Consider the following 21,871-nt stretch of genomic DNA (forward strand, 5'->3'; position numbering starts at 1 on the left):
GGCGGGGGGAGCGCGTGGCCCCCGCGGGGCCAGGACTGTGGTAGCGCCCGGGAGAAGATGCTTTCCACCGAAAAATGGGATTATTTTCATTTCCCCGTGAGTACCGGAGGGGTATTTTTCGCATTGGGTATTCAAACCTAGTTTGCAGCGTTTTTCTAGTGAGAAATAACAACTTCGAAAGACACAAATACAGCTTTCTGTTGCCATAATCACGTCCTTTATTTTAGGGATTCAGTTTTACCCTTCTGCAACAGAAAAGGTGATGCTGTGGCAGAGCTCTGTAGGTGTAAAGTGCTGGTGAACCTCCTGGCTTTCCTGCTGGCAGGCAAGTGCCTTTATTCCTGGATTTGGGGAGCCCCTCTCTAACATCTTCCATCCCCTTCATGCTCATAGAATCACAAAATCCTAGAATGCTGTATGTTAGAAGGGATCTTAAAGGACATCCCATCCATCTCCTCTGTAACACCCTTGCAAGCTCAGGTGATTTGGGAGACTGCAACTGATGCTGTTGTGCACAGCAGGGAGGGATGTTGTTCTTGTACAGGTGAGAAACAGACAGAAGTCCTAGAGAGGGGGAATATCTTCCTTTTTTAACACTTTGGACATCAGGATGCTTTCCTGCTTGGTTAAATACAGGTTTGGGGGCAGAACGAGCTCATCCAGGCCACAGTTGGTTTACAGCCAGCAGGATTTCCTGCTCAGTCCTGTGGTCACAGAGGAGGTGGCTGAAGCAATACATGAATATCTTCATATGGACTGGAATATCTTCAGAGTACCCTAATTGCTGATGGGATCTAGGCTGGGATTGATGAGCTCTATTTCTGGCAGTGGGTAATTAAATCCTCTGAGGATTAGAGGTCAATCAGTCCATTGCTGACAGGTTTCCAGGAGCACCAGTCCCATCTACCTGTCCTGCTGCTTAATAAAAGCAGTCCCAGTTGGCTTTTGGATGGAGAGCAGTTGTTGGTGCTTCTGCTCCTTGAAATCATGACACCTGACAGCTTTAAGATGAGGAAACTGGGTGTTTCTGCACCTTGTGCAGGTTTCCCAATGCTATACATCTGTTTCCCTTCCACATGCAAACATTTTCTCACTTATTGCAATGTTTTTGTCACTTGGATTTTTCTGGGTGGTCTCCCCATATCCTTCTGTTACATATTGAATGCTGGGCTTCTGACTGACAACTGAAACACAAATGCACACTTATTATTTACATAATTAGTATAATCTGCAGTTATGCCCCCAAAAGAATTATTTTATGCTGCTTTAAGGTTTTTACCTTGTCCATTCTTCTCATGGCCTGGACTGTCTTCATTAGATCTGGATTTATAACTCTCCAGTGTCTGCTCTGAAACATCATTTTCTGCACAGAAAATAAATGTAGTTAAGATAATGAAATTTTTCCACAACTCTTTCTCACCCTCTGCCTTGAGCATGAAAATCCAGAGGGCTAGTTATGAAATGGTGGTTCAATCAGCCTGACCAGCTCCCAGAGAGGCTTAACACAATTCCATGGTCAGCACATTGCTTGGCCAGGGCCATCACCCACCTCTCTTCCACACTCCATGAGCTTTTTTCAGCTTCATCATAAAAAGCAGGACGATGATGAGCAGCACGAAAATCAGGGCAGCCACCAGGACTGGCAGCAAGAGCTCTGCCTCCTTCTTTCTGCTGCCTTTGGACTTCGGATCTTGCTCTGCAACAGAGGCAGGTGGAGGTTTGTGTTGTTAAATGCCCTGTGAGCCTCTGGCAATTAAGACAAGAATGAAACAACCTATACCAGGCCAGATGAAGACTGTGGAACAGCAGAAGTCACCTTACCTGGCTGCATTTTGAGATGTGAGGTCAAATTTTTTCTTGTATGAATAATAAAAACTGATTGAAATCAGTGGACTTGTGCTTTGGCAGAACAAACAGCAAAATTTAGCTTTTTTCTAGATGATACAAATGGTTGTGTTTCTGTGGTCTCCCCCCAGAATGACAAGCCAGCACTGCCCCCGTGCACTGACAAAAGGCTTGGAGGGGGAGATCTGCTCAGAGAGACCCAGCTTGGCATCCAAAGCTCATTGAATGTTTGGTAGCTCATTAACAAGTTCATACCAACGGTGAAGATGGAAATCACAGTTGCATTTTCATGTGGCACTGGGGCTTCTGTCCTGGGAATTTCCTCTTCTGTGGCATTTCCTTTGAATGCTGTTTCAGTCCCTGGAGGAAAGGAAAGGAGAACAGTATTTCTTGGAAGAGCAAAGGGATACTCAAGAAATGCATATTTTCCCAGCAGCTTTGAAACACCTGGGACCTCCCTGACTTAGAGCACTGTGCTCACTCCCCTAATGCTGCATTTTGTTGTAATCTGAAGATCACACAATCTTTATGAACAGGAAATCCTCTGAGTCTCTTACACATTGTTGAACTCAATGGTTTCCACTTACAGCCAAATTAAAACAAAACTGAACTCTCATTCTTTGGTCATTTGGGGGGTTTCTCTGTCTATCAGTTTGTTTCTCTTGCTGGTAAAACCAGGAATGAGTGTGTATCCCTCTCCTTAAAGGAGATATTTTGGTATTCATATCCCCAAGTATCCTTTAGTGTCTTCACAGCCCACAGTGGTGCAATCACAGTGTGACAATCCCTGTCCTTTGCCACCACCCCCGTGGCTGATGATGTCACCTCGTACCATTGAGGTCATCATAACTTGGTGAACTTCCCAATTCTTCATCTCCTGATGCAGCTGATGTTAATTCTTCATCTCCTGATGCAGCTGATGTTAATTCTTCATCTCCTGATGCAGCTGATGTTCCTTCAGGCCCTGCACAGACAGAGAGATGAGCTCTGACTTTCTTATGGACACAGACAATATATCCTTATAAAATTAGCTTTGATTTGTAAAGCTAAAATGATGATGATGATGATGATGATGATGATGTACCAAAACTTTGCATTCAGAAGAGATTTTCCTCCTTCTCAGGTATGCAAGCACACCCCATGAAAGCCACAGAATCACAGAATGGTTTGGGTTGGAAGGGCCTTAAAGACCAAATAGTTCCAACTCTGCCTTAAAAGATTCAAGCTCCCTTTCCATGTGTGTTTATCAACACATGTATGAGTTGTTTATCAGGATGTGGCTCTTCTGTGATGTTTGTAATCACTGATGCAACACTTTTAAACTCATATAAACAAAGAGTTTGTGCATTTCTAAAGGAGCAATTGATTTTTCACTGCAGGGCCTCTCATGCTAAGCAGGCACAAAACCCTTGGTGGGGTTTTGCCAACTTATTTGGGCAGTGAAGCTCTTGATTCTGCTGGAAACAGCTCAGTAAGTGCAGCCTGGCCCATGCACAGATGAAGTGTTGTTGTGCAGTGCCATCTAGTGCAGCCCTTCCAGAGGATCCCAGCCTGGTAAATTCATGTAACAGAGACCAAACTTACAACTAGACGTGAGATCTGCTGTCAGGTTTTGCTGGGCCGGTGTTGGCACTGAGCTGGTGCCTGCTGGACCCTCTGGTGCTGCAGGAGGGATGGTTGGTTGTTTGGATCCTAGAGGAAAGCCCCCAAAACATGACAAAAATCAGAAGACACACTTTGCCACTGAAATAATCCTTGAAAAGCTAAACCTGCCCCGGGTGCTCCATGCCCTGGGCTGTGTGGGTTCTCTGTCTGACCTGGGGTTACACTTACAGTCCTACACTCCCACCCTCTGCTTTCCGGTCCTCTGAATACAGTTATTATTATGAAATGAGGAATAAAATGAAAGTGAAACAGTATTCTGTGGGTAGCTTGAGCAGGGGCTGTGCTGCTGTTCAGACCTGACCCTGAGGAAGAACTCAGAACTCTTTTTGCCCGATGGAGCCTTCTCATTTGAAAACAGATTCTACACACAGGGCAGCAGGCTCTGGGCTTCAGCTTTCCAGGTGTATCCATGCAATTTTGACCACCTCAGAGCAGTAAAATGGGAAGGAGCCTGCAGTACCCATGCTGGGGAGGTCCTGGAAGTGGAAAGTTGCCATCAGCTTCTCTTCCCTCAGTGCTGGGTGGTGCAGGATGCAGCTGGCTGTTGCATTGGGCCCAGAGGAGAGGACTGTCAGGGTGCTGGTTGTGCTCCATTTCTTCCCATCAGCTCCCAACCTGTGCTTGGTGTCACCTACACACCCATTGGAAGAAAACATTTAAGTGCTTTGTAGTCAAGAGAAATACAATGAAAAGCCTTCCAGGGCCAATCTGCTTTATTCTGCTGTGCTAGAGCAGCCCCATCACTGTGCACAAGAGGCTTGTTGTGCAAATAGATTTCAGGGGAGCCAAAGGCAGAGAGGTCAGGCTTTCTTGCTCCCAGCTGTTTCAGTGCAGAGCTCACTGCCCCTCCTGTGCTCAGCCCAGATCTCTGCTCGTGTCATGACTCACAAGGGGAAGTTCCCCACACACCATCGGGGCTGAAATGTCCACACACGCACTGGCACTTTCGGTCCTTACCAGACACAATAAATAAATTGCTTTATGTGAGACATTCTCAGGGCAAGGGGTTTCAGATGATGTTCCCAAGCTCTTTTCAGTGGTGCCCAGTGACAGGACAAGGAGCAATGGCCATAAACTAAACACAATAAATTGCACCTCAAGATGAGGAAGAACTTTCCGTGGAGGGAGGCAGAGCACCGGGACAGCTGCACAGGGAGGGTGTGGAGCTTCCTTCTCTGGGACATCCCAAACCCACCCGGGCATATTCCTATGGCACCTGCTCCAGAAGACCCTGCCTGGGCAGGGGGGTTGAACTGGGTGATCTCCAGAGGTCCCTTCCCACCCCAGCTATTCTGTGACTCTCTGTATCTTTGCAGCACAACTGAGCTCTAGAAAAGTTCCAGTTCTATTGTGTGACATCCAAGGGCATTGAATTTGTGTCTTAACAGCTGTGTCTTTTTAACCCCCAAGATAAAAAAAATATTTTTTGCAATATTTGTGCATACTGGTAAAGATGCACAATAAATATTGATGTGCAATAGTTACACTTGTACTAAATAGACATTTATATAACAGACCTCCATCATTTCTATGGTGCAGGTTTGACTTTTCTCCCTTTCCAGCTGGGGGAAGTCAAACACAAAGATTCATTGCCTTGCCAGAATGAATTAGGGAGAGCCATGTTACTTGTCTGATATAGTTCCTAGTCCTCCAGGTAATACTGTATTTAAATGATATGGAAAACTAATGATATCTATATATCAAACTCTATGATATATATAAAACTCTATGATATATATGATAAGGAAAACTAAAGATGTTTCATGTGACAGAGAAAGGTGTTTGAACAGCCTTGGTGGAGCAGGAGGTGTTTCAGATGTTTCCCTTAAGAGTACCTGGTGGCACAATAATTTCTACTATCTGTTTGTAATGTAGAGATTCTGATGCTTTCCCTTGATCTGTAACCCTTAAATGAAAGAAATTCCTTGTTTTCAAATCAACCATTGCAGATAAGTCACTGTATAACAGACTGGTATTTCCCAACCCTCTTTTCCATCCCCAGCAGGGTCATGTAAGAGCTCAAAAGGGTTTCAGAGCAGTTTTGCTAGGAAGGAAATAATCTTTTGTCAGCAAGAGCTCAGTAATTACAGATGGTTTGCCCCTGCTGAGCCCTGGTGGGACTCGGGTGATGCTGGTAATTAAGATTTATCAGTTATTTTCTGATTAGTATAAATATTTGCAGTAAGTAATTAAAGCTGAGAATGGAAGGGAGAGGAAGGAGGGTCACTACAAGCCTTCAAGAGGGAAAAGCAGTTTCTCAGGCCAGAACTGAGGTTGTTTCAGGTTTGAGGAAACCCCTAGTTTAGAAAAACACTGTGAAAACCAAATATAAATACTCAGAGATGAAGTTTGGTTTCCCTGAGCTCTTCACAACTTCTCAGCTGGTATTCCCCAAACCCTCACACTCACACACAGCCCAGCTCTTCCCAAACAGACACAGGATTTTAGAACCTGCTTTTCCACCCAGAGCACCTTATTTGCATTAATCCCTGTGTATGTGGCAGCCTGGATTTTTTTATTTACTCCTGATTTCTATCTATATTCAGGCCAGCACACTTCTCTGTTGTTTTCTGCAGTTTTAGTTAAGAAGGAAAAACTGTCTTGGGGCCAGGGGAGATTTTCCAGGCTGAGTTTGAATATGTTGTTTGAGGATGCAAAATACAAGTAAGAGCTTCTTAACACGTGAAAGGAAATGTTTGCATCAGTGAGTGTTTTTCTGACACTTTGATACAGTTGTGCACTGATGCTAATGAGGTAGTGACTATTAGAATAGTGCTATTTATAGTTCTAGGAGAACAGCAGCTATTTATATAATGCACAAGTTAAATGAGAAGAAAAACTGCTGGGGTGTGTGAGCTGCTCAGCAAAGCTGAGGGAAACCTGTGCTGATTATAACACACAAATAGTTACAATGGATTTGTTGTTGGGCTTTATACTGGGGCTTTGAAAACTGTCCCTCCAGAGTTTTGGGCTCATTTTATTCCAGTGGAATTTCACTCCATGGTCTCAAGGGATTTTGGTGCCAGGTGTTGCTCTTCTCTATTGAATGTGAGCAAAGCAGATGAGCTTCTCCCTTGCACAGACACTGCAATTTTGTGCTGATCAGTTTCCAAACCTGCACCAATTTGTTCCAAATGAGCTGGGATGAGTGGTAGACCCAGCTCATGTGATGCAGAAGGTGTTTCACCCTCCAGTATTTTTAAACTGCCCAAGGCTGGTAAGAAGGAATTGTTGGTGATTGCCCCTGGTCCTTGAACACTTACCTGGGAGCTCTATCCCGTTGTCCAACAGCCAGGTGATGTGTGGCTGGGGTTTACATCCTTGGCTGTAGCAAGACAGTGAAATGCCTCTTTCTGTGTCTTGAGATACTTCCAGTACTGGATTAGAAGGAGCAGCTGGAGCAAGAAGATCCAGAATTAGTTATAGGACATCTTTCTACTCAGTTTTATGAATGGTTGCACAGAGAGCATTGTTTGGGGGGGCTGAGCTAAAACCAGGACCATGTTGTGTCAAGCAACAAAATTCCATGCAAAACTGCAGGCCTGGACTTGAGGAGCTGGCTCTGTTGTCCTGCTCCTCTGGAACAAGCAGGTGAAGGAACTTACCTAACACCTCAACAGTGTGTGCCTTGCTTTTGAATGGTCTGCCATAGTAGAAGCATTTGTAGGAGCCCTCATCGTGCACTGTGACATTGGACAGCTGGATGGATAATTCCTCCTTGGAATAACGGATAAGTTTGTACCTCTGGTCTCTTAAAACTGTAAGGAAGCAAAAGCCAGCGTGCCACATGTGTTGGTATGTAAGAGGAAGGCAGACAATCAAAGCAGTAATGAATGAAGGCAGTTTACATTACCAAATTTTAAAAATTCATCAACACCAGGAAACCATCTCCGAGGATATCTGTACTCTGCTGCACAGCCCCCTTTCTCTCTCTTGACTTTGTAGTCTTTATTTCATTTCTCCTGCTGGGGGACTTACAGGAACCCCCAGGGCCAGGCCAAGTTCATGGACTTTTTCCACAATTGCTGCACAGAAAGTGTAACTTTCTGTCCTTAAATTGAACTGAAACTGGGGGTGTGCACCAGTCCCAGGGAGAAAAGGCCTCAAAACTTATCTTTCTATTTTTAATTTTATTTTTTTTTTCAGCTGAGGTTTTATGAAAATACAGAGCTGGGAAAAAAATCACAGCAATTTATGGATTTTGAGATCACCATGATGTGAGACTTGTCGTATTTGTAGTTACATTGAGTCTGGAGGGAACTGATTCCCAAAGTGGTTTATGGGAGAAGAAATGTGAGAGAGGTTCCCAGGGGTGACTCAGAATGAAAAATGAAAACTTCCATGTGAGGGTCAGCTCTGGTTTTTACCTTAACAAGGACTGTTTTCTTTTGTATTGCAAGAGGAGCATATTTGGTGTGCCTGACTTATCCAGGATCCAAATGCTTTGCAAACTCTGGTCCTTGTGGGTGTTCTATCCTGTGTCTTACTGATGGGTAGTTGTGGGATGTTGAACTTATGGGTGGAATCCTCAGGTGGTAAAAGTTTTGTTCACTTGGGTTAGAATCTGCTGCTATAGCCACCTGTGGATATGTCCTCTCCCCACCCTTATTAAATTACTGTGTCAGCTCAGAAAAAAAATCAGGCATTAAAAGGACAAATGCTTAAAAGATGGAGCTGTTTAAAACTGGATATGGACAGAATCAAGTGTCTTGGTCCAAAATTGTATAGAAAGGGACTGTGAACATAGAGAGCTTGCATAAAGAAAGAGCTTTTTGCTACTCCTGCCTGCCTCTGTGGGATAAACTCCTGGGAATTCAGCTATGTGTAAAAAATAGAGAACACTGATGGAGAGAGAGTTCCCACTGGGTTTGCAGGTGTGTGATCAGACTAACAGACTGCAACAGGGGAAAGGAACCCCTGCTACAGCCTGCTGTGGATTTTGGGAGCCTGGCTGTCCAAGCAGCACAGGGTGGGTTGCAAATGCCCCATTTCCCATAAGGATTAGCTGTCAGGGGCTCAGGACAGAGCTGTTCTTGATGCAAATTGCACCTAATGCTTCATATGCTTTATCCTGAGGGTGCCAAACTTGGGGTGCTGGATTCCAAATCCACACAGATGTGAGTCACTGCAAATTGCCAGTGAACACTCATCCCACTTGCTCATGAACCCAAGTAAATAGGAACAGTTACTCATGACACTTTCTGTTTAGAAATATTGGCAGGATTTAAGGGAAATATCAGTGGGCTGGTTTGGTGTGGCTGGCAACACTGCACATCTGTGATTCCCAGAGCAACCTAAGAGGATCTGGACAGTTTCAATGGGAGCTGGGTACCCAATCTGGATAAATCCCAGGCATTATTATCATTAAAACCTACAGTATTTAACCAGGAATGCTGTCTGGGCACTGTGCAAATGGAGAAGGCCAAGGCAGTCCTCAGCTTGCAGAGCTGTGGAGGTGGGACCAAGAGGAGGAGCGATAAGGACAGAGGGAGGGGAGATGTAGGGAGGCGAAGGGAATGCAGGAATTGTAGCTTTGGCTTTGTCAGCACATTTTAGAAATCACTGCTTGTTCCTAAAAACATCCTCTTGATGCACTGCATCCCCTTCCCTGCTGGGCAGGAGGCGCCCAGGGCTGTCAGACACGTCCACTGCTGGTGTCTCTTGTGAGGCAAGAGTGGGGTTTGTGCAGATCTCTGGGTGCTGCTGGGAACCACAGCTCATTGCTAAAAGCTCCAGTGCCAGAGCACTCTCTGGGGGTGGTTCCATTTCACCATCTTCCTGCCAGAAAGGGGCTGGATGTGAAAGCCCCTGCAGAGCTGGGTGGTGGGTCAGTCGGGCTGGGAGCTGGAGCAGCCCCCCCAGTGACCTCCAGCCCCTGCAGAAAGTGCCACAGTGGGTTTTCACACTTACCCTGCTGCCTGTTCATAAAAATGGTGAAACCACGAGGGTTTAACCACTGCAAAGCTGCGCTGCTGTCACTGCTGGGGGTGCCGAGGGTGCAGCGGAGAGTCAGGTCTGCTCCTTCCTTCAGAGTCACAGTTTCACTGCCAGCCCCTGGAAACCCCCCTGGCCACAGAGCAGGGGAAAAAACACCTATTAAAATGTGACATGAAGGAAAGGAACAATGTTTTGCACAGAGTAATACGACAACTTTCCTTTTTCCAAAGGTTTTTCTGCACTAGGAAACTTGCCAATGTGATTGTACTGATACAAATAAATCACAATCATTAGAGGGGTCAGTGGGGACTTGTACCAAAGGTTTGTGATGAGCACAACGAGATTTAGTTATTAAATGTTAGTAACTATTAAAGAATTGATTGTACATTAATTTAATGCAATCTCTCCCTGTATGTTAAAACAAACATTAATTCTCCTTATTCATTATTGGAAGTCCATGATCTTTAAGGTGCCTTCCAACCCAACCCATTCTCTGATTCTGTGATTCTACATTCCACTGAGGAGCTGTTGAACCCAATTTGCACGTGTGTGAGACTGAGCTGTGGATGATTTTTTCCAGCATCTCTGAAAAATAAGGCTTCTGTATTCAGAAATCAAAATACTGCCACTGCTTCGAAACTTCTTGCCAAGATAAGATCCACAAACCTGCCCTGGCACAGGTTACTAAAATGAAATTTCATTTTCTTAGTTCATTTCACAGATGGGCAGTAAAATGCTTTTTCCCTCCAGACATTCTAAGATATATATTTTGTGAAAATATTTGATGACCTGGAATGAATTACATTCTCCAGAAAAACACAAGCCCTGGAGAAATAAGAGCAGAGCCTGAGTTGGAGTTAAGCAAATAGGCAGTGAGAGAGTTTTGTTTTTCATTCCCTTTTCATGTGTTTTATTTTCCACGTAGCTGCTTGCTGCAAGTCCCTACTGCACATATAAGCACTGCAGTTTGGGAAATTAATCTTTCTGGGCTTTGGGAAAGCTTTTGATGTTCTTGAAAATGTTAAATATGTCAGAAATGAAGATTTTTTTAGAGCATTGTTGCTGGAACTGTTATTTTACCACTAGAAGCAGAGGAAGGACTTGTCTCCCTGTAAGACAGCAGTTTCCCAAGGAGAGTTTGATGGTTAAGAAGACTGTGGAAGGAGGTGCAATGTTGTTTGAGTGGTAGTGGAGGATTGTCTGGAGTTTTCCGTGGGTCCCTTTGGTATGTTTTCATCATGGTGCTTTGCTGTCACTACCCACAGTGCAGGGTCTTTCAAATCACACCTTTGGAGGTGAGAACAGCAAGACTGAGCAAGAAAAGGGGGTGCTGCTTGCTTTTCTAAAGCAGAGCATGTATGTAATTTCCATGGGAGAACATGGCTTTGTTCAACCCATGACTCACAGGTCAAATCTTCCCTGCACAGGGGCAGTTTGACCTGGCTACATCCTCTCACAAGAGTGAGGAGATGGAGCATTTAAAGTGCTTTTTCAAAGTACTTTGCCAGTGCTTTCTAAATTATTCTGACTTCTACCAGCCTGTTTTTACACAATGCATACACTGATATCCAAAGATAAGCAGTGATGCACTGCCCAAATTTAAGGGAGAATCTTTTGTCATCCCAATGTCTTGCCATCTCAGGCATCCCACCAGCTGCCAGGAGGTGACTTGGTCTCACAGATCCTGGCTTTAGGAGTCAGCAGGGATTCAGCCCCAGCGAGCTTTGGGAATGGGTGACAATATCTCAATGTCAACCAGGAAACAGTAACAACAAAGCTGCCTGTGCCTGATGTGCTGAACTCTGGCAAAGGAGCTCTGCAGGCTGGACGGGGTGCAAAGGGGACATGGAATAAGGCAATGCTCAAGCCTTACCTTGCACGAGGAGCAGAGCCACGATGTGCAGCACCCTGGGGACACTCATCCTGTGCTGTGGGTGCAGGCAGTGAGTGCTGCTTCCTCTCTCTGCTGGGGCTGCTGAGCAGCAGCAGGTCCCTTTTCAGGACGGGGGGAGCAGATTTACCATGACTTCATCATCACCACTGGGGTCTCTGCCCCTTCCCGCTGCTGTTCCACTCTCCCCCCAACTCACATTTCCCATGTGTTGGCGACAGCTGAGAAATCTGTGACCTCACAAGTCCCAAAAATGAAACTGGTGGGCGACAGGACGGGGGGACTTCAGCTGGCACCTCCTCCCCTCTGCCTGCTCCGTGGGGGGAGAAGGTGAGAGATGCACAGTGGGGAGCAGAAAAGGTTAAGAGAACCAGGGGCTGTGATCCCACAGCTGCACTGTGGCCAGGATTGCATTCCCCACGTGGGGAGGCACCAGGAAGGCAGAGCTCCCACTGCAAGGTTGCTTGCAAACTCAGCTGGGTGTGTTTAAATCCCAGGAAAACCACGTCCCTGTCTCGCTCTGCTCCTGCCCCAGGAACGTGTCTTGGCTCTGCTGGGACCTTGGTGACACCAGAAGGGCAGAAGGTGGTTTGCTGTGTGTGGGTTGTGCCTCTCCAGGGAGGGCAGAGTTTTGGTGAGGTGGTTTCAAAGGTTCACTGAGCACCAAGCACGGGCTGAGGGTTGGGGACAGTGAGCAGGTCCCAGAGCACTGGTGGCACAATTTGGGGTTCCTGTATCCCCTTGAAGGTCTGATTATTTCAGGAGTGACCTGAGATTTGGAAAACCTCCTGTGTGCTCTGGGTCTGTGATGACCTGTAACAGCACAAGATTTACCCATCTGTTCCATGATGCAGCCACCTGTGCTGACTTCCAAAAAGGTTTTGGCAGATCCTCTTGCCCTTTGCAGCTGCTCAAAATTTAGTGTAAATTACTGTCAAAATAAACCTATTTTAATAAAATAGGAGTTATGGTTTAAAAACTGTGCACTTGCAGGATGTGGCTTGAGAGAAGTGGACAAAATGGTTAATTATAAATTCATTATTGGTTTGACTTCTAATTTATTAGAAACTGTTTCCACTAAACTTTCAGCAAAGGGAAGTACATAATTCTGTTAGTGTATATTTGATGTACTAAAGTTATGGCTTCTGTGTTAATTGCAATATAATCAATTTCACTGGGAAACAGAGCTGCAGGTCATGAATTAATGTAGTTGGGTTGAAAGGAAAGAGTCTCTCTGGCTGATAAAAGTACTGCTGGGTTAAGAAATCAAGGTAAAAAAATGATTGAGTGTAAAAGTAAGCACTGCTTTGGGTTTAAAAGTTGTGCTCCCAGTTCCACATGTAAAATAACTCAGGGGAAAAAAGAACATGAAAGTGAGACTCCAACCCAGAGGGAAAACTCCATCCCTGTGCATGGAGAACCACACTCGAGATGGTTTTGTGCCATCTGCTGTCAAACGGATGCATTTCAGCAGCAGCGCGGGGAAGAAAAACGGAGCTCAAATTCCAACACAGCTGGGAGGAAAACCCAAATAGAAAGGATGTTTGGTGTCTTTATTAAACATCTACAAGACGTTTTCTGTCTGACTTCCAAGAAATCCATTTAATGTCAGAAGCAAATTAAAATGCAGTGGTTGTTTTAACAGTTGTTAGCACTTGAAACTGAGACTAAAACCACCCGACCACCCCCTCCCACCCCCCAAAATAAAAAAATACAGATGTCACAGGGAATTGCAGCTATTTTTGGCAACACAATTACTGTTTCTTTTTAAACAGCAAACATACTTTTTATCAAATAAATACAATCTGCTCACACTAAAAAACATAATAAACAGAATGATACAACAGGTTTAAAATGAAACAACAAAAAAGTATCCATTGATAACGTCAAGTTTGAAGAGGTATCACACAGAAAATACATTTTAATGGGAAGTAACAAAGGAACTGGCTGAGTATTTTCTGTCATGAAGCACGTGCAGGCCATGAGTATTTCTGAGGGGGCAGATCTGAGGAAGTGGTGAGCAGTAAGTACCAGTTTAGGGTGTTTGCAGCCAATCACACCTACTGCTTAATTACATTTATTTTCTTCATTGATTCACCACTTCCAGCATGTCTGCCCCCACCATCATTTCATGTGTATTTCTAACTCAAAAAGAATTTTCTATATGCTTAGGCTCTTTTTTCTTTTTTTTTAAGAAACAAACCAAACAACAAACCAAATCCACTCTATGGTGATAAAAATTATCACTCTCATATTAAGGCTGACAGAAAAATCCAGTATCAGAGGGGAGAAGGAGGCTCCTGCCCTCAGCAAACTTCTTCCTGAAAACTCTTCCATCTGAGTGAAAAGGAAAATAACTATTTTTTTTTATAAATTATTGTGGTCCAGATCCTCAGTTTGCAAAAACAAGCAGAGCTCTGTGATTTTTAGCAGACAGCATGAATTTGACTCTTCTGTTTTTCTAACCCAACCCATAAGTTGCAGTTCATTAAAATACTGGATTAATAACTTATTCTTGGCAGATTTAAAGCTTTTATTTCTTAATTATGGAGAAAGGGAAAAATCTGGGAACTGGGATTTGCCTCCTATAACCTGATAAAACTGTTGGGATCTGATGCAGCTCACACTGAAGGCAGGAAATGACTTGAGAAAGATCAAGTCTAATGTTTTAGGACAAAACACTGGAGTGACTTAAATACACATGAATGAGCAGCAATGGAGTGACAGTGAAGCAGCAATTGTTTTGTATTCTCCATTCAAAATTTAAAAGGAACAAATTTTCACTTCCCCCACCCCCCCCAAATAAGCCTTATCAACATGAGACAACACAAGACCCCAGAGAGAAATCAAAATGCTAGAAGAAAATAATATTGTTCTTTCTTGACACCTGATTCAAGACAAGACTACAATTGTCAAAATACTTTCCCAAACATCCAAAAATATACTTTTTTTTTAAAGAAGAGAGTATTGTAACATCTTCCTTCTCAAACAGAACATTCTTCTGTATTACTGTATGCAAAGAGCAGCTAGTAGAGTATTCAAATTGTGCATTCAACTTTTGTTCCCTCTCTGTTTCATGCTCCTGCCTGAGGAAACTCCTTGTAATGTCACTTAACTGCTGCAGGACATGAGCAGCCTTCCCTGCTTTGTACAGGCAATGAATAATTATAATACTATTTATTGGCCCATCTGACACCGGGCTGGCCCCAGCAGGAAACAAAAAGCATTCTGGAGCATTACACATCAAGAACCAAATCAGTTTTGGTGTGATTGTCAACTATTTAGTTTTTAAGTATGGAGGAAAAGAAGCCAGAAATGCTCTTCAGGATGCCAAGAAGAGTTTAAATTCCAATTGAGAACGAAGCTGACAGCGATAACCCTGAATGGCAGCGGTTTGTTCTGTCACCTCCTCAGTGATGGCCCTGACTCTGCAGCCACAGCCCTGCTGTAACAACGCCCTTCCCACGGTGTGTTACACAGTCATAAAGGTCTAAATCCCAGAACAGCCCTAGGGACAGACAGGGGGCAGGATATTGCACAGGAGGAGCTCTCTGCTGACTGAAGGTATGTACAGAATCTGCTGTGCTCTCTCCAGCAGCTCAATAAACCCAGAGACAAACTGAGCTAAACCCCTCTGGAGCTGCTACATCCCAGTTTTGCCTCATTTAGAAAGAGGGAATTGCAGTTTGTGGCTCCTTGTTTGTTCTGGCTGCTGGAAGGGCAATTTGGTTGTGTCCCAGTGGAGGTGAGACCAGTTCTGCTGAAGGCTGGATAGGTTCAACCAGATCAGCACAACCCAAACCTTGATCTTTCTGTGAATAACAAACCTAAATCAAATTTAGCCAGTATGGACTTCTGTGCCATTCACAATTTCAAATGAGGACTCTAAAACTTTTTGCAGAGGCAAAGCTGGACAGAAGGAATCTGGAATATCTTTCTGATGCTATTTTTTATTATTACTTTGTTTTTATTCTTTGTTTCCCAGTGCAATTGATGATGCTCCATCCCTGGGAGCTTCAACATGTATTTTAGTATCCCCCCCTCAAATCAGTCCCTTTTGTATTCTAGTTGTGGATGAAACTCCTTGCATGACTGTGGCTGTGTGAGATATGCCAGAACAGCTGCTTGTGTGACCCACTGAACATAAGATGACTACTTTTCCACTGTCAATAAAACACAAGAAAGAAGAGACATTCTCCAATGCTTAGAAAGGCCATGGGTTTTCCTTGCTGGGGTGGCTTTGTCTATTCCTGTAGTAAGGTTTCTCTCCAGTTAAAGCCTCCAGTTGGTCCATGTGTGAGAGGGAGGATGGGAGGGTCTGTAAGCTGCCAAACACCTGTATCCCCCAGTTCTTCACAGGAACAAAACCCCAAGTATGGAATCTGTGGGAAGAGAGATTGAAATAGAGATAATAAGCAAGGATTGAGCTGAGCTGCCCTAAGGGTTGAAGCCCTGCTGGGCTACTGAATCATTTCACCTTCTCTCTTTCCCTCTCCCCCCAGAGTCCTTTTTCACAAGGTGATTGTAGGACTCAGGTGTGACAGACAGACTGTGCACCTTTATATGTGCAAAACTCTGGGAAAGACAGATTATACCTTTGTATCTTGGTTTAAACATGTGCCAGTTCAAACCAAAGATGTTGGCTAATGTGGTTCCCAAACCCTGAGAGCCAGCACAGCCATGGAGGGAAATATGGACCCTACAGAGCAGCTCTGCACATCCCAGTGGGGCCTGTCAGTGGGCAGTGCCCTCTCCCTCCCCAGGGCTGGAGGAAAGGAGTGAAGGCAGAAGAAACCTATTATCATTTTCAGTCCTTTCCTCTGACAGAGAGAGAGGCAAGAAGGGGCGTTGCAGATCAGAAGTGCCCTGGTCACTGTGGTGAGGGTGTTCTGGGCACTGTGGGAGTCTCTGCACAGCCCCTGGTACCCACAAGCACAAAGCAGGGTCCCTGCAAGCCCAGCCTGGAGGTGGGCACCTCATCCCACGCTCTCTGTTCCAGCAAGGACACTCAGACAATCCTCTCAAAACAACCTTCTTCACTCTCCTGGCTCCTGAAATGAGTGAAACCTGGCGATGGGCAGAGCGGTGTCCTCTGTCTGGTTAAGCAAACTGCAAATTGCTTTTCTCTCTGTAAAGCCAGAGCTTTGCTCCTTGGGGGGAATTACCTTTCGGACCATCTGTACAAAGTCCTTGGAGTTCTGTGGCGACAGCCCTTGGAGCTGGCAGGTACAGGCTTCCAGGGAGGAGGCATGGGCCACTAGCAGGATGTTATTTCCTGAAATAAAGTGAGAACCACAGGCTGAGGAGGGAGATGAAGCCAAATCCAGGCACTAGTGGCCAAGATCAAGCAGGTCAAATGCTCAAGACGGGTTTGGTTTATCATGTAACAACATATCAAACTGTGTATTGGGGGGAAAATGTGATTTATTAATGTATTTAGAGCATTTCTCAATTTTCAGGGTAATGGTTAACTCAATGCTACTTAATTATCAAATGCTTTCTGAGGAAAACAAGAATTCCAGTGAGATTTCAGCTGTCTTGTGAAGCAGGTGCTTTTTGCCTCTGCAAACATTAATTCCTGTTACAAGGAACAGTTTAATTTCAGCTGCTGCTTTTTCACAGTGCTGGCTTTATGTTTCTGTTTCCAAGACTATGCCCCACTGTGCTATTAAAGTTTGTGTGCAAACTATTAAAATAAAAGCTTGGAGACAGATCAGCAACATGAAATGAGTAAAACCACCAGAATTTAGAAACACTCTATTCTATGTTGTGAATGAAAAACAACAGCTAGGGACTTTTTTTATTTCAATATTGGAGAAATATTCCAAGGTCTTTATGGGGAATAGATTTCAGAGGAGGACCTCAGACAGGGGAGGGAAGATGCCCCATCTGATGCTGGGAAGGGACAGTAGAGTTCAAATAGCTCATTTATTCCCTTGAGAAACAGCTGGGTTGGATAGGAATCCCTAAAATACTTTGCTATGTATGTTTATGGACCTTTCTTGTAAGCTGAGTATATCTGAACTAGTTCTGACACTTGCAGAAGCTCCCAATGTCTCTGGGAGAGGGATGAGAGATTCAGGTATGGGAAGTCATCTCTTAAAGAGGGAAAGACTGGTCAGGAACATTGGCATTCATATCCCAGGTAGCCTGGCTTGTTTCTCACCCCCTCTGTAGCACTTACCTTTGCCTTTACATTCACTGATGATTTCCTTTGTTACTTGGTAGCTTCTACTTATGTAGGTGTCGTAGGATTCAGAAACCGCCAACTTACTGACAGGAATGTGAGGTCTGTGAGCAGAAAAACACACACAGTGAATTGGAAGGAGCAATAAAGTTCTGAGTGCCAGTTATGATTCATCTCAGAGTACCTGTTCTTTAACTATTCTCCTTCCCCAGATACCCAGAACTGCAGCTTGTGTCAGGACCACTATGATTAGTTTTAAACTTCAAGAATTAATTGTTTTCCATTCCTGTTTTGAGATAATTGGGAAAAATGATAATTGCTTCCTCTGATGGGGACCACTCAGTGAAGACAGCCAAGACAGGCTGAGTGTGCTTGTGTTCTTTCTGCAGTGGCAGCAGTAGAGAGTTTTGTTCTTTACATTTCCCTCTTTTTTTTTCTTTTTTTAATGTTTCATTTGCTTATGCCACTGTGGAATTTTTAAGATTTTTTTTAATTTTTAAGAACTTTCTTAAGAACTTCAGGGGTTCTTAAACACAGGGGTGCAATGAGACACTGGTAAACACCAGCATTTCAAGTGATACCATAAAGCACAAAAGCCCAAGCCCACGGAGGTGGAGCTCCTATGTATGTTAGCTGAGCCCAAGGTCCTAAGTTTTAGGAAAAGGGTTAAAACAAACAAAACTCCTCTGAGGGTTCCCTGGAAATCTGAAAAATACCCAGGATAAAAGGAGTATTGAGAAGAGGACCTCCATGATCAGCAGTACAGCTGGACTTTGCCAGTGATGTGACCCATCTGCTGTGAGCTGCTTTCAGGCCATGCTGGGCACAGCAGCCTCAGCTGCCCTGAGTTTACTTTGGGAGCCTCAGCAGCTCCTCCAGTCACTGCCTGAACTTCACAGGAGCCCCTCTTGCCCCCCCGTGCTGCTACCTGTAGGTTGTATCAACGCTTAGAGTGGCTGCAGCCAAATCCACAGGGGGGATCCAGGCAGGTAGTGTGTTCCCAGACACCCACTTGGTCCACTCAAACAAGCCTGGCTCTACTCGGATTTTCAGGTTGTTCTCCTGTTGCATACCTGGAAAAGGGAGAAAGGAGACCAGAGATCAATGAAAGAAGCTGGGGGGGGAGGCAGCAAGACTCTGCAGCTTTAATACTTCAGTCTGATCGTTAATTAATTGCTTTTCTAAGTGGTCAGTTGATTAGTATTAGGTATGGAAGATAATTTAATAGATGTACTTACCATAGGACATGCCAGGGAATGTAAACCTCTGGCTGGCAGCTCTGTGCAATTAAAAAAGGGTTCTTTATGCACAGTGTTGTGCCAATGGAAAATATATTCCCATGGAGATAATCTTCACCCTGAACTCCCATTCCCTTGGGTCTCTCATACCTTTTATCTGCTGTCAGTGTTTTACCCAGAAGGTGAGGAGAATTCCGGGGGTTCCTACCTTTCAGGATGTTGTGTGCTGTCTGGACACACCGCAGGGATGGGGAGCTGTAGATGTAGTCTACAATGGTATTAGTTTCTAGCAAGGCTTCACCTGCAAGAAAGTTTTAGCACCTGTGAATAAAACCAGACAAATGGCACTGCAGCATCCACAACAATGTGCAGGGCACCAGCCCCCCAGCAAGGAGGTGTTCAGGCCCTGCCTCTCCTGAGCCCAGCCAAAAAACAAGCAGTGTGCTGAGAAAAATTGTACAGGGCTTGGATTTAATTTCATTTCATTTACAAGTCATAAATCAGAGTGATTCAACAAAACCCAAACGCGACAATTCAACTGGCTCAACTCTTTGCTGGTATAAATTACCATTTCATTACACAGGTGGAAGATCACTGAAAGTGAGATAAAAATCAGCTCCACTGGGTTATTAATATTTTTGCAATGTCTAAGGGAACCAAAGGTAAAATCAGCACGCTCTTGTAAGAAGCAAGTGTTACATTTTTGCTCTGTTTGAATAGGCAGGACAAAGAGGTGGGAGCAAGAAGGGTTTGCTAACCTTGACTCTGAGGGCTGTAACCATGTCAAAATGTGTAAATCTCTTGAGAGAAGTGGGGTAATTTAGAAGGAGAGGCACATCTACCATCCCTCCATCACAGGGAAGCTGCTCATTGGCTTTAGTCACCAGAGGAATGATGACTTTAGCACCCTCAAGGTCACACGGTGCTGCCACAGCTGCAGTTGTGTCCTTGGACCCCTTCAATGCTACCAGCAAAGTGTGCTCTGACTGCTCCCAGACTGCCCTTTGCATATTGCAAACCCTGGTGCCATGTGCAGGCTGAGCATCCTGCTGCTGCACAGGGATTTATTTTTGTTTAAAGAAGCAAGTGTAATTTTAGCTGCCCTAGTTTGGATGTGACCACAGTGAAATGCTCCAAAGGATTTGAATTTCACAAAATGCTAAGTACTGAGGCTCATGTCTTTAAGGGGCTGGGCTCCTCCAATCACAACACTCAATATGTGCTCTTTGGCTACCAAGTCATTTTCTGTCTATACACAAACAGGCTCAGAAGTCAGGGACAAGGATGGGGTGGTGGGAGAGTGCTGGAAATAATTTGGAGTGTGTTTTTGGCAGGCTGGTGAAAGTATATTGGTGAGGCAAAGTGAAGATTCTGAAAGTCAAGGAAGCAGCATATTTTACATCAGGTGACTGTCTCACTGCTGCATTTCTCCCCATCACTGGCAATAACAGTGTCTTCCAAATGCACCCACTCTGCTGATGGCTCCGATTTCATCCCATCTCCCAGATTTTCTGCTTTGCCTTTTCTTCAGCTGCAGCAGCTGAAGGAGAAAAGGTTTCCTTTGAAAAAGGGAAATTGCTGGGGAAGGAGAAGGGACTTTGTAAAGCTTCTCGAAACATCAAAATCCCATTTGTTCAGGGCATCCAATTCAGTTTTTATTGTCTTGCACTTTCTCTTGGCAGGATGTGTGGGAGGAAGACAGCAAAGCTTCCTGGACAAGCTCCTCACAGAATCACAGAATGGTTTGGAAGGGACTTCAAAGCCCACCCAGTGCCACCCCCTGCCATGGGCAGGGACACGTTCCCCCAGCCCAGGTTGCTCCAAGCCCTGTCCAGCCTGGCCTGGGACACTTCCAGGGATGGAGCAGCCACAGCTGCTCTGGGCACCCTGTGCTCACAGGGAGGAATTTCTTCCCAATATTCCATCTAGCCCTACACTCCTTCAGCTCAAAGCTCTTTCCTGAGGAGGACTTACCCACAAGCCTTGCCTGTGTACAGCCCAGCACGGTGATGGGAGCATCCTTCTCGTAATCCCTGAATCCACCACTCCTCTGAGGTAAGTTGTGAGGCATGTTCAGGTTGCTGCGCACGTACCTTCCTGGGGGGGAAAGGTTACAAGCTGGAATTCTTCCTTCAGAGTGTCACAGAAGCATCATACCTTATCCTGCCCTCTTCCATCTTGCAGGTGCTGCCCAGACCTGGCTCTTGAGCAGTTTTCCTCATGTAAAACCATCAGGAATCTCACAAAGTAAAACAGCTTTCACCAGATCAATACCAGCAGAGAATGCTGCTAATATTTTTAAAGTTATCTCTAGGGCAGTTTTTCCCATGGGAAAATAGTTTCTAGCCCACAACAAAAGAAACCCTGAATGTTATGCTTTTACAGGAGGCTGAAATGTCAGAGCTCTTCAGCCCTAAGGTAGAAAGAAAGGAGTTGTGAAATCATCCTTTGGCTAAAAGATATTGGTATGTTTTGAATATAAAAAAGATTTTTGGACAAATATCTCATCATCTTTAATATCAACAGAGCCTGAAGTTATAATTTGTTAACTATAGTCTGAAACTCAAGCATATTACTGGGTTGAAAATGCCATTTTAGGCCCCAAAAGCCCCTCTGAGTTGTACCTGTAGTGAGATTATTTTCATTTAGGACTGAGAGGCAGCTGTGAAAAATATTTTTCTGATGGTAGCAAATGTTTTCACTGAACACTGATTACTAATATCATGACTACCTTTGTTCATGGTGAGGTAACTGCAGTGTAATCATCCCTGCAGTCGTTTCCCAAATATTGGCAAACACGGCATTTCCTCCCTGGCTTGTGTTTGTGTTTCTGACTGCAGCCCTGCATCAATCTGTCTTAGGAAACTCCAGCTCCCACCTAAGCCCTGGCCCAGCAGCCACCCCCCTCCTTCCTCCATCCAGCCTGGAGACTCCCAGGAGCAGACTCACCTTTGGCATCAAAACACTGGGACAGCCAGTACTTCCCAAACACCACGTCCATCCTTTCCCCGTGTCTGCAGACAAACAGGCAGCGTTTCTGAGGCCCTGCCTGGCTGCTGATCCTCAGGGGCTGGAAGGGAAGCGACAGGATGTTTGGCCTTCGCCAAA

At 44.8% G+C, this 21,871-nt stretch overlaps 2 protein-coding genes across 4 annotated transcripts in view; both read right to left on the reverse strand.

Annotated features, from left to right (window-relative positions):
• Positions 1–218: 218 nt before the first annotated feature.
• Positions 219–11,565, reverse strand: CRTAM (cytotoxic and regulatory T cell molecule). 3 transcript variants are annotated; one of them, XM_071576226.1, is made up of 12 exons: positions 11,538–11,565; positions 11,321–11,440; positions 9,421–9,576; positions 7,116–7,268; positions 6,774–6,905; positions 3,971–4,141; positions 3,430–3,537; positions 2,678–2,809; positions 2,101–2,205; positions 1,550–1,696; positions 1,280–1,363; positions 219–1,184 (listed from the first exon to the last, which is right to left on the reverse strand). In XM_071576226.1, the coding sequence occupies exons 2-12, from the start codon at positions 11,367–11,369 to the stop codon at positions 1,054–1,056; spliced, it is 1,368 nt and encodes a 455-aa protein (XP_071432327.1). In that variant the 5' UTR covers positions 11,370–11,440; positions 11,538–11,565; the 3' UTR covers positions 219–1,053. The 3 variants fall into 3 exon arrangements, with proteins under 3 accessions (XP_071432327.1, XP_071432325.1, XP_071432326.1); XM_071576224.1 differs by having other exon boundaries at positions 219–1,202; XM_071576225.1 differs by lacking the exon at positions 11,538–11,565 and having other exon boundaries at positions 219–1,202; positions 11,321–11,493.
• A 1,299-nt stretch (positions 11,566–12,864) lies between these two features.
• UBASH3B (ubiquitin associated and SH3 domain containing B) overlaps positions 12,865–21,871 on the reverse strand; it is a 59,585-nt gene continuing 50,578 nt past the window's right edge. The window contains exons 8-14 of the mRNA XM_071576282.1: positions 21,713–21,833; positions 20,738–20,860; positions 18,972–19,064; positions 18,454–18,598; positions 17,523–17,629; positions 16,504–16,613; positions 12,865–15,720 (exon numbers count right to left, since the gene is read on the reverse strand). Coding sequence (XP_071432383.1) covers positions 15,583–15,720; positions 16,504–16,613; positions 17,523–17,629; positions 18,454–18,598; positions 18,972–19,064; positions 20,738–20,860; positions 21,713–21,833 — 837 coding nt within the window. The 3' untranslated portion in view covers positions 12,865–15,582. The remainder of the gene's footprint in view (positions 15,721–16,503; positions 16,614–17,522; positions 17,630–18,453; positions 18,599–18,971; positions 19,065–20,737; positions 20,861–21,712; positions 21,834–21,871) is intronic.

Source organism: Pithys albifrons, chromosome 23 (genome assembly GCF_047495875.1).
Source record: "Pithys albifrons albifrons isolate INPA30051 chromosome 23, PitAlb_v1, whole genome shotgun sequence".
In the NCBI taxonomy this organism is placed as follows: domain Eukaryota; kingdom Metazoa; phylum Chordata; class Aves; order Passeriformes; family Thamnophilidae; genus Pithys; species Pithys albifrons.

Bases quoted from the DNA above. Each gene is read 5' to 3' on its own strand.
- CRTAM (XM_071576224.1), bottom strand. From the start codon at position 11,369: ATGAGTGTCCCCAGGGTGCTGCACATCGTGGCTCTGCTCCTCGTGCAA. The intron at 7,269-9,420 runs GTAAGTGTGAAA...GCTTCCTTACAG, and splicing joins TTTTATGAACAGGCAGCAGG to TTTTAAGAGACCAGAGGTAC. The intron at 2,810-3,429 runs GTAAGTTTGGTC...CTGTCTGTGCAG, and splicing joins AGCAGATCTCACGTCTAGTT to GGCCTGAAGGAACATCAGCT.